Genomic DNA, 12,304 nt, shown 5'->3' on the forward strand with positions numbered 1-12,304 from the left:
TGTTCAACCTGCACTGTGTGTTGGACCAGATGTGGATGTTTAACTGATACAGAGGTCATTTACTGTTCAACCTTCACTGTGTGTTGGACCAGATGTGGATGTTTAACTGTTACAGACACCATTTACTGTTCAACCTTCACTGTGTGTTGGACCAGATGTTGATGTTTAACTGATACAGACACCATTTACTGTTCAGCCTGCACTGTGTGTTGGACCAGATGTGGATGTTTAACTGATACAGACACCATTTACTGTTCAGCCTTCACTGTGTGTTGGACCAGATGTTGATGTTTAACTGTTACAGACACCATTTACTGTTCAACCTTCACTGTGTGTTGGCCCAGATGTTGATGTTTAACTGATACAGACACCATTTACTGTTCAGCCTTCACTGTGTGTTGGACCAGATGTGGATGTTTAACTGATACAGACACCATTTACTGTTCAACCTTCACTGTGTGTTGGACCAGATGTGGATGTTTAACTGATACAGACACCATTTACTGTTCAGCCTTCACTGTGTGTTGGACCAGATGTGGATGTTTAACTGATACAGACACCATTTACTGTTCAGCCTTCACTGTGTGTTGGACCAGATCTTGATGTTTAACTGATACAGACACCATTTACTGTTCAACCTTCACTGTGTGTTGGACCAGATGTGGATGTTTAACTGATACAGAGACCATTTACTGTTCAGCCTTCACTGTGTGTTGGCCCAGATGTGGATGTTTAACTGATACAGACACCATTTACTGTTCAGCCTGCACTGTGTGTTGGACCAGATGTTGATGTTTAACTGATACAGACACCATTTACTGTTCAACCTGCACTGTGTGTTGGCCCAGATGTGGATGTTTAACTGATACAGACACCATTTACTGTTCAACCTTCACTGTGTGTTGGCCCAGATGTGGATGTTTAACTGATACAGACACCATTTACTGTTCAACCTTCACTGTGTGTTGGACCAGATGTGGATGTTTAACTGGTACAGAGGTCATTTACTGTTCAACCTGCACTGTGTGTTGGACCAGATGTGGATGTTTAACTGATACAGAGACCATTTACTGTTCAGCCTTCACTGTGTGTTGGCCCAGATGTGGATGTTTAACTGATACAGAGGTCATTTACTGTTCAACCTTCACTGTGTGTTGGCCCAGATGTGGATGTTTAACTGATACAGACACCATTTACTGTTCAACCTGCACTGTGTGTTGGCCCAGATGTGGATGTTTAACTGATACAGAGGTCATTTACTGTTCAACCTGCACTGTGTGTTGGACCAGATGTGGATGTTTAACTGATACAGAGGTCATTTACTGTTCAACCTTCACTGTGTGTTGGCCCAGATCTTCATGTTTAACTGATACAGACACCATTTACTGTTCAACCTTCACTGTGTGTTGGCCCAGATGTTGATATTTAACTGGTACAGACACCATTTACTGTTCAACCTTCACTATGTGTTGGACCAGATGTGGATGTTTAACTGATACAGAGACCATTTACTGTTCAGCCTGCACTGTGTGTTGGACCAGATGTGGATGTTTAACTGATACAGACACCATTTACTGTTCAACCTTCACTGTGTGTTGGACCAGATGTGGATGTTTAACTGGTACAGACACCATTTACTGTTCAACCTTCACTGTGTGTTGGCCCAGATGTTGATGTTTAACTGTTACAGACACCATTTACTGTTCAGCCTTCACTGTGTGTTGGACCAGATGTTGATGTTTAACTGATACAGACACCATTTACTGTTCAGCCTTCACTGTGTGTTGGACCAGATGTGGATGTTTAACTGGTACAGACACCATTTACTGTTCAACCTTCACTGTGTGTTGGACCAGATGTTGATGTTTAACTGATACAGAGACCATTTACTGTTCAACCTGCACTGTGTGTTGGCCCAGATGTGGATGTTTAACTGATACAGACACCATTTACTGTTCAACCTTCACTGTGTGTTGGACCAGATGTGGATGTTTAACTGGTACAGACACCATTTACTGTTCAACCTTCACTGTGTGTTGGCCCAGATGTGGATGTTTAACTGATACAGAGGTCATTTACTGTTCAGCCTTCACTGTGTGTTGGCCCAGATGTGGATGTTTAACTGATACAGAGACCATTTACTGTTCAACCTGCACTGTGTGTTGGCCCAGATGTGGATGTTTAACTGATACAGAGGTCATTTACTGTTCAACCTGCACTGTGTGTTGGACCAGATGTGGATGTTTAACTGATACAGAGGTCATTTACTGTTCAACCTGCACTGTGTGTTGGACCAGATGTGGATGTTTAACTGATACAGAGGTCATTTACTGTTCAACCTTCACTGTGTGTTGGCCCAGATCTTCATGTTTAACTGATACAGACACCATTTACTGTTCAACCTTCACTGTGTGTTGGCCCAGATGTTGATATTTAACTGGTACAGACACCATTTACTGTTCAACCTTCACTATGTGTTGGACCAGATGTGGATGTTTAACTGATACAGACACCATTTACTGTTCAGCCTTCACTGTGTGTTGGACCAGATGTGGATGTTTAACTGATACAGACACCATTTACTGTTCAACCTTCACTGTGTGTTGGACCAGATGTGGATGTTTAACTGATACAGAGACCATTTACTGTTCAACCTTCACTGTGTGTTGGCCCAGATGTGGATGTTTAACTGATACAGACACCATTTACTGTTCAGCCTTCACTGTGTGTTGGACCAGATGTGGATGTTTAACTGATACAGACACCATTTACTGTTCAACCTTCACTGTGTGTTGGCCCAGATGTGGATGTTTAACTGGTACAGAGACCATTTACTGTTCAACCTTCACTGTGTGTTGGACCAGATGTGGATGTTTAACTGATACAGAGGTCATTTACTGTTCAACCTTCACTGTGTGTTGGCCCAGATGTGGATGTTTAACTGATACAGAGACCATTTACTGTTCAGCCTTCACTGTGTGTTGGCCCAGATGTTGATGTTTAACTGATACAGAGACCATTTACTGTTCAACCTTCACTGTGTGTTGGACCAGATGTGGATGTTTAACTGATACAGACACCATTTACTGTTCAACCTTCACTGTGTGTTGGACCAGATGTGGATGTTTAACTGGTACAGAGGTCATTTACTGTTCAACCTGCACTGTGTGTTGGACCAGATGTGGATGTTTAACTGGTACAGACACCATTTACTGTTCAACCTTCACTGTGTGTTGGACCAGATGTGGATGTTTAACTGATACAGAGACCATTTACTGTTCAACCTTCACTGTGTGTTGGACCAGATGTGGATGTTTAACTGGTACAGACACCATTTACTGTTCAACCTTCACTGTGTGTTGGACCAGATGTGGATGTTTAACTGATACAGACACCATTTACTGTTCAACCTTCACTGTGTGTTGGCCCAGATGTGGATGTTTAACTGGTACAGACACCATTTACTGTTCAACCTTCACTGTGTGTTGGACCAGATGTGGATGTTTAACTGGTACAGACACCATTTACTGTTCAACCTTCACTGTGTGTTGGCCCAGATGTTGATGTTTAACTGGTACAGACACCATTTACTGTTCAACCTTCACTGTGTGTTGGCCCAGATGTTGATGTTTAACTGGTACAGACACCATTTACTGTTCAACCTTCACTATGTGTTGGACCAGATGTGGATGTTTAACTGATACAGAGACCATTTACTGTTCAACCTTCACTGTATGTTGGCCCAGATGTGGATGTTTAACTGATACAGAGACCATTTACTGTTCAACCTTCACTGTGTGTTGGCCCAGATGTGGATGTTTAACTGATACAGACACCATTTACTGTTCAACCTGCACTGTGTGTTGGACCAGATGTGGATGTTTAACTGATACAGACACCATTTACTGTTCAACCTTCACTGTGTGTTGGACCAGATGTGGATGTTTAACTGGTACAGACACCATTTACTGTTCAACCTGCACTGTGTGTTGGACCAGATGTGGATGTTTAACTGATACAGAGACCATTTACTGTTCAACCTTCACTGTGTGTTGGCCCAGATGTGGATGTTTAACTGGTACAGACACCATTTACTGTTCAGCCTTCACTGTGTGTTGGACCAGATGTGGATGTTTAACTGGTACAGACACCATTTACTGTTCAGCCTGCACTGTGTGTTGGACCAGATGTGGATGTTTAACTGATACAGACACCATTTACTGTTCAGCCTTCACTGTGTGTTGGACCAGATGTGGATGTTTAACTGTTACAGAGACCATTTACTGTTCAACCTGCACTGTGTGTTGGACCAGATCTTCATGTTTAACTGTTACAGACACCATTTACTGTTCAACCTTCACTGTGTGTTGGACCAGATGTGGATGTTTAACTGATACAGACACCATTTACTGTTCAACCTTCACTGTGTGTTGGACCAGATGTGGATGTTTAACTGATACAGAGGTCATTTACTGTTCAACCTTCACTGTGTGTTGGACCAGATGTGGATGTTTAACTGTACAGAGCTCATTTACTGTTCAACCTTCACTGTGTGTTGGACCAGATGTGGATGTTTAACTGATACAGACACCATTTACTGTTCAACCTTCACTGTGTGTTGGCCCAGATGTGGATGTTTAACTGGTACAGACACCATTTACTGTTCAACCTTCACTGTGTGTTGGACCAGATGTGGATGTTTAACTGATACAGAGACCATTTACTGTTCAACCTTCACTGTGTGTTGGACCAGATGTGGATGTTTAACTGATACAGAGACCATTTACTGTTCAACCTTCACTGTGTGTTGGACCAGATGTGGATGTTTAACTGATACAGACGACCATTTACTGTTCAACCTTCACTGTGTGTTGGCCCAGATGTGGATGTTTAACTGGTACAGACACCATTTACTGTTCAACCTTCACTGTGTGTTGGCCCAGATGTTGATGTTTAACTGGTACAGACACCATTTACTGTTCAACCTTCACTATGTGTTGGACCAGATGTGGATGTTTAACTGATACAGAGACCATTTACTGTTCAACCTTCACTGTGTGTTGGCCCAGATGTGGATGTTTAACTGATACAGACACCATTTACTGTTCAACCTTCACTGTGTGTTGGCCCAGATGTGGATGTTTAACTGATACAGACACCATTTACTGTTCAACCTTCACTGTGTGTTGGCCCAGATGTGGATGTTTAACTGATACAGACACCATTTACTGTTCAACCTTCACTGTGTGTTGGACCAGATGTGGATGTTTAACTGATACAGAGACCATTTACTGTTCAACCTTCACTGTGTGTTGGCCCAGATCTTCATGTTTAACTGATACAGACACCATTTACTGTTCAACCTGCACTGTGTGTTGGCCCAGATGTGGATGTTTAACTGATACAGAGACCATTTACTGTTCAACCTTCACTGTGTGTTGGACCAGATGTGGATGTTTAACTGATACAGACACCATTTACTGTTCAACCTTCACTATGTGTTGGACCAGATGTGGATGTTTAACTGGTACAGAGACCATTTACTGTTCAGCCTTCACTATGTGTTGGACCAGATGTGGATGTTTAACTGATACAGACACCATTTACTGTTCAGCCTTCACTGTGTGTTGGACCAGATGTGGATGTTTAACTGATACAGACACCATTTACTGTTCAACCTGCACTGTGTGTTGGCCCAGATGTGGATGTTTAACTGATACAGAGACCATTTACTGTTCAGCCTTCACTGTGTGTTGGACCAGATGTGGATGTTTAACTGATACAGACACCATTTACTGTTCAGCCTTCACTGTGTGTTGGACCAGATGTGGATGTTTAACTGATACAGACACCATTTACTGTTCAACCTGCACTGTGTGTTGGACCAGATCTTCATGTTTAACTGTTACAGACACCATTTACTGTTCAACCTTCACTGTGTGTTGGACCAGATGTGGATGTTTAACTGATACAGACACCATTTACTGTTCAACCTTCACTGTGTGTTGGACCAGATCTTGATGTTTAACTGATACAGACACCATTTACTGTTCAACCTTCACTGTGTGTTGGCCCAGATGTGGATGTTTAACTGATACAGACACCATTTACTGTTCAACCTTCACTGTGTGTTGGCCCAGATCTTCATGTTTAACTGATACAGAGACCATTTACTGTTCAACCTTCACTGTGTGTTGGCCCAGATCTTCATGTTTAACTGATACAGAGACCATTTACTGTTCAGCCTTCACTGTGTGGGGACACATGTATGTGTGTACTTGTGCTGTGGCCTGTTTATACTGGCTGGAAAATGCCAGCCCCTGGCCATGGGAAAGACATTGTCAGACATCACAGCACTGCCCTTGTCAGAATGTTACCCACACCACATCACATCACACCACACCACACCACATCACATACTCCACACCACACCACATCACATACACCATACCGCACCACATCACACCACACCACACCACATCACATACACCATACCGCACCACATCACACCATACCACATCACATCACATCACACCACACCACACCACACCACACCACACCACATACTCCATACCGCACCACATCACACCACCTCACACCACGCCACACCACACTACACTACACCACACCACACCACACCACACCATACCACACCACACCACACCACACCACACCACACCACACCACACCACACCATACCGCACCACATCACACCACACATGCCATGCCACGCCATGCCACACCATACCACACCACACCAAACCACATCACGCCATGTCACGCCATGCCACACCACATCACATCACACCACACCACACCAAACCACATCACGCCATGCCACACCACACCACACCACACCACACCACACCAAACCACATCACGCCATGCCACGCCATGACACACCACATCATATCACATCACACCAAACCACACCACACCACACCACACCACACCACACCACACCACATCACATCACACCACATCACACCACATCACAAGGTAGTCTGAGTCCAGTTGGGTTTGATTCAGATGTATGTGGGTGAGAGTAAATACGCGAAATCACTGAGACCTGAATAGACTTGAATTATTTTGCCCCCTGTAAATGGCCTCACAGATCATTATCATGGATGTAGCTTTGAGTTCAGATGAAATTATCAGTATAATGTGTCAGCAGTTTACTACTTGAGGTATTTGTTGTTTGACGCTGTCAGCAGTTGAAATGAAATAGTTTGTTACTTTTCTTGTTGAAACAGTTAAAAAATGGTCTTCCAATGCTTAATTCAAATCAGAGCATGGGTGATTCAGCACAAAATTATTTATTTGTACAGTGTGCGTGTGTGTTTGTATGTGTGTTGCCTGTGTGCATGTGTGGGGGTGTTGTGTATTGTATCTCACTACATTTTCATACATGCATTTGAGAAGTATAAATGTATATTTACTTAACTCCTGGTGCAGTGGTTCATGATACTTATGGCTGTTTCAGTGATGGCGTTGTGAATTCTTGTGAGATGTTGGTCGAAGTCATTACCTTCTGGGAGGTGATCACACTCCACAAATTCAAAACTCTTGGAACTAAATACAGTTGTTTTCCTGTCGAGTCAGTCGCTGAAGAAATGATTTGACATCCTTCTGTTTTGTTAGGCTTGCTTTGATGTTGTGATTGTGTTATGTTGTACACTGTCTTTGACTGTTCTGCTTGTAACTGCTGTGTATGACAGACATCACCACTCTTCCTTTCTCTCTCTGAGATGACAAAGTAATTCATGTCATGACTTGGTTATAAAGAAAGAATTGTGCCAGTATAAGAATGTTATCTTTCACGTGCCTGTGGAGCTCCAGAACTGACCACTCCACCAAGACTGCTGAATGCATTCTGACCCAGTAAGGACAGTAGCCTTCTCCTGGTGGTCACTGTCTCCCCCCAACCCAACAAGGCAGTCTGGGTGGCCCCCTCATGCTGGCTGCAGCTCTCCCAGATTCTGTGATAATCTTCCTTCCTCCTGGAATGCCGGAATCGCAGCGTCAGAAATTAGAGGTCACAACAAAAAATGAGTAGGACCGTGTCTGTGTGTGCTTTTTGTGAAGGACAGCATGAACACATGACCATTGTGATTCTGATTCCCATTTTGATTGTGACTGCATTGTGACCACGTGCTATCTCCCCATGACAGAGGCGATGACACGTCACATGGCGGTGGAGTGGGGGCAGCATGGGATACGTGTCATGTGTGTGGCTCCCGGCCCCATCGCCGACACGGAGGGCATGCAAAGGCTGGGTGTGTTACACATTTGTGTTGTACACGTGTTGTTACGTGTGTATAGGGGCTGCCACTTATGTGTGTGTGTTGTACACGTGTTGTTACGTGTGTATAGGGGCTGCCACTTATGTGTGTGTGTTGTACACGTGTTGTTACGTGTGTATAGGTGCATCCACTTGTGTCGTGTGTGTGTAGGTGCACGTTTTTGTGTGTAAGTGTGTGTGTGAGTGCATGTCCACATGTGTGTTGGTTTCAGCACATGCACATTTGTTTATTTCACTTTTGTTTTTGGAAGGAGGAAATTAGAGGTTGACAACAACAGTATGAGTGGTGACCGTGGAGTGAATGTTGTTAACAACAACAGCAGTATGAGTGGTGACAGTGAAGTGAATGTTGTTAACAACAGCAGTATGAGTGGTGACAGTGAAGTGAATGTTGTTAACAACAGCAGTATGAGTGGTGACAGTGAAGTGAATGTTGTTGACAACAGCAGTGTGAGTGGTGACAGTGAAGTGAATGTTGTTAACAACAACAGCAGTATGAGTGGTGACAGTGAAGTGAATGTTGTTAACAACAACAGTATGAGTGGTGACAGTGAAGTGAATGTTGTTAACAACAACAGTATGAGTGGTGACAGTGAAGTGAATGTTGTTAACAACAGCAGTATGAGTGGTGACAGTGAAGTGAATGTTGTTAACAGCAGCAGTATGAGTGGTGACAGTGGAGTGAATGTTGTTAACAACAACAGCAGTATGAGTGGTGACAGTGAAGTGAATGTTGTTAACAACAACAGCAGTATGAGTGGTGACAGTGAAGTGAATGTTGTTAACAACAGCAGTGTGAGTGGTGACAGTGAAGTGAATGTTGTTAACAACAGCAGTGTGAGTGGTGACAGTGAAGTGAATGTTGTTAACAACAGCAGTGTGAGTGGTGACAGTGAAGTGAATGTTGTTAACAACAACAGTATGAGTGGTGACAGAGGAGTGAATGTTGTTGACAACAGCAGTATTAGTGTTGACAGTGAAGTGAATGTTGTTAACAACAACAGTATGAGTGGTGACAGTGAAGTGAATGTTGTTAACAACAGCAGTATGAGTGGTGACAGTGAAGTGAATGTTGTTAACAACAGCAGTATGAGTGGTGACAGAGGAGTGAATGCTGTTAACAACAACAGCAGTATGAGTGGTGACAGTGAAATGAATATTGTTAACACCAGCAGTGTGAGTGGTGACAGTGAAGTGAATGTTGTTAACAACAACAGTATGAGTGGTGACAGTGAAGAGAATGTTGTTAACAACAGCAGTATAAGTGGTGACAGTGAAGCGAATGTTGTTGACAACAGCAGTATGAGTGTTGACAGTGAAGTGAATGTTGTTGACAACAGCAGTATGAGTGTTGACAGTGAAGTGAATGTTGTTGACAACAGCAGTATGAGTGTTGACAGTGAAGTGAATGTTGTTGACAACAGCAGTATGAGTGTTGACAGTGAAGTGAATGTTGTTGACAACAACAGTATGAGTGGTGACAGTGAAGCGAATGTTGTTAACAACAGCAGTATGAGTGGTGACAGTGAAGCGAATGTTGTTAACAACAGTATGAGTGGTGACAGTGAAGCGAATGTTGTTAACAACAACAGTATGAGTGGTGACAGTGAAGTGAATGTTGTTAACAACAGCAGTGTGAGTGGTGACAGTGAAGTGAATGTTGTTAACAACAACAGTATGAGTGGTGACAGAGGAGTGAATGTTGTTAACAACAACAGCAGTATGAGTGTAGTTTTATTTGTTTTTTTTCACTGCCCCGTCATCTGCACCATGACAGTGGCATTACTCCCGACTCGCTGCTGATCCTACATTTCCCAACATCTGAAAATCACTTACTTGTCAGGATTTGAAAATAGAAAAGAAAAACCCTTTGAAAATGGAGTATAACTGCCTTAACAGCAGGATAACAGCAGTCCAGCATGTAGATATGGGTGCAGGATAACAACAGTCCAGCATGTAGATATGGGTGCAGGATAACAACAGTCCAGCATGTAGATATGGGTGCAGGATAACAACAGTCCAGCATGTAGATATGGGTGCAGGATAACAGCAGTCCAGCATGTAGATATGGGTGCAGGATAACAGCACTCCAGCATGTAGATATGGGTGCAGGATAACAACAGTCCAGCATGTAGATATGGGTGCAGGATAACAGCAGTCCAGCATGTAGATATGGGTGCAGGATAACAACAGTCCAGCATGTAGATATGGGTGCAGGATAACAACAGTCAGGCATGTAGATACGGGTGCAGGATAACAACAGTCCAGCATGTAGATATGGGTGCAGGATAACAACAGTCAGGCATGTAGATATGGGTGCAGGATAACAACAGTCAGGCATGTAGATATGGGTGCAGGATAACAACAGTCCAGCATGTAGATATGGGTGCAGGATAACAACAGTCCAGCATGTAGATATGGGTGCAGGATAACAACAGTCCAGCATGTAGATATGGGTGCAGGATAACAACAGTCCAGCATGTAGATATGGGTGCAGGATAACAACAGTCCAGCATGTAGATACGGATGCAGGATAACAACAGTCCAGCATGTAGATATGGGTGCAGGATAACAACAGTCCAGCATGTAGATACGGATGCAGGATAAAAACAGTCCAGCATGTAGATAGGGTGAACCTGGGAGCTGCAGGCTTTGAGTGCAGACAGGGAGAAAGCATGACCAAATTGGAAGTGAGATAACGAATGACGTTGTCAGCCGGTGAGGGAGCGGAGAGTATGGCTGTGTTTGTTGTGTGACCTCTGACCAGGGGGCAAGGTCAACGAGGGGGGCCTGGTTAGGGAGCACTTTCTGCAGAACATTCCCATCCAACGTATGGGTCATCGTGTGGAGATAGCCGACGTGTGTCTCTTCACGCTGACCCGGGCCGGTGACCTTCTCACCGGCACCACCATCATTGCCGACGGTGGAAGCTGGCTGACCGGAGGAAACCCCCCACCACAGGTCAAGGTCGCGAAGGCCCAGCTGTAAGGTGGTGTGTGAGGACACGCAGGTTGGTCGTGTGTCCTGTGTTTGGGGACTGCAGGGCGCTGTTCAGTCGTTAATGAATGTGTCTGTGTGTATTTGTGGGTGTGGTTGTATGGATGGGAGTGTTTCTGTATCTTCCTCTTCTTCATTCATGGGCTGCAACTCCCACGTTCACTTGTGTGTACAGCAGTGGGGCTTGTACATGCATGACCGTTTTTGCCCCGCCATTTAGGCAGCCATACTCCGTTTTCGGGGGTGTGTGTGCTGGGCATGTTCTTGTTTCCATAACCCACAGAACGCTGACATGGATTACAGGATCTTTAACATACGTATTTGATCTTCTGCTTGTGTATACACGCGAAGGGGGTTCAGGCACCAGCAGGTCTGCATATATGTTGACCTGACAGATCGGAAAAATCTCCACCCTTTACCCACCAGGAGCTGTTACCGAGATTTGAACCCGGGACCCTCAGATTGAAAGTCCAGTGCTTTAACCACTCGGCTGTTGCACACGTTTGTGTATCGTGCAGATTTCCCTGTCAGCATTTTGGTGTGGTTTTTGCTGTTGTTGTTCGTTGTGGGTTTTTTTTTTCGGGGGGGGGGGGGGGGGGGGGGGGCTTTTTTCCATTGTTTTACTTTTGTTTCAGTATTAAGACACTCACTTAGCTAACCAGCCCCTTTTTCCTGGCAGCAAACTTTTCAGACTTAGTGGCTTCCCCCCCGAAGTAATTTAGCATTCATTCTGCCCTTGTTTCTGGTGTTGGATTTATTGTTTTGATGTCCTGGAATTTTGAGACGTTTTGTTTTCTATATTTTGATGATTATGGAGGTGATGATGCGGCTCCTATGGATTCCATTTAGATTGTGACAACTGGAAGGCTGTTCTCAGATAACATCCCGTCATCAGCCATGTTTGTGACAACTGGAAGGCTGTTCTCTGATAACATCCCGTCATCAGCCATGTTTGTGACAACTGGAAGGCTGTTCTCAGATAACATCCCGTCATCAGCCATGTTT

At 44.1% G+C, this 12,304-nt stretch overlaps 1 protein-coding gene across 2 annotated transcripts in view; it reads left to right on the plus strand.

Annotated features, from left to right (window-relative positions):
* LOC143293080 (peroxisomal 2,4-dienoyl-CoA reductase [(3E)-enoyl-CoA-producing]-like) overlaps positions 1–12,304 on the plus strand; it is a 50,033-nt gene that overhangs the window by 23,445 nt on the left and 14,284 nt on the right. The window contains exons 7-8 of one of the 2 annotated variants that reach the window (XM_076603965.1): positions 8,172–8,276; positions 11,070–11,312. In XM_076603965.1, coding sequence (XP_076460080.1) covers positions 8,172–8,276; positions 11,070–11,290 — 326 coding nt within the window. In that variant the 3' untranslated portion in view covers positions 11,291–11,312. The remainder of the gene's footprint in view (positions 1–8,171; positions 8,277–11,069; positions 11,313–12,304) is intronic. The other variant, XM_076603966.1, reaches the window with a different exon arrangement.

Source organism: Babylonia areolata, chromosome 18 (assembly GCF_041734735.1).
Source record: "Babylonia areolata isolate BAREFJ2019XMU chromosome 18, ASM4173473v1, whole genome shotgun sequence".
In the NCBI taxonomy this organism is placed as follows: Eukaryota; Metazoa; Mollusca; class Gastropoda; order Neogastropoda; family Buccinidae; genus Babylonia; species Babylonia areolata.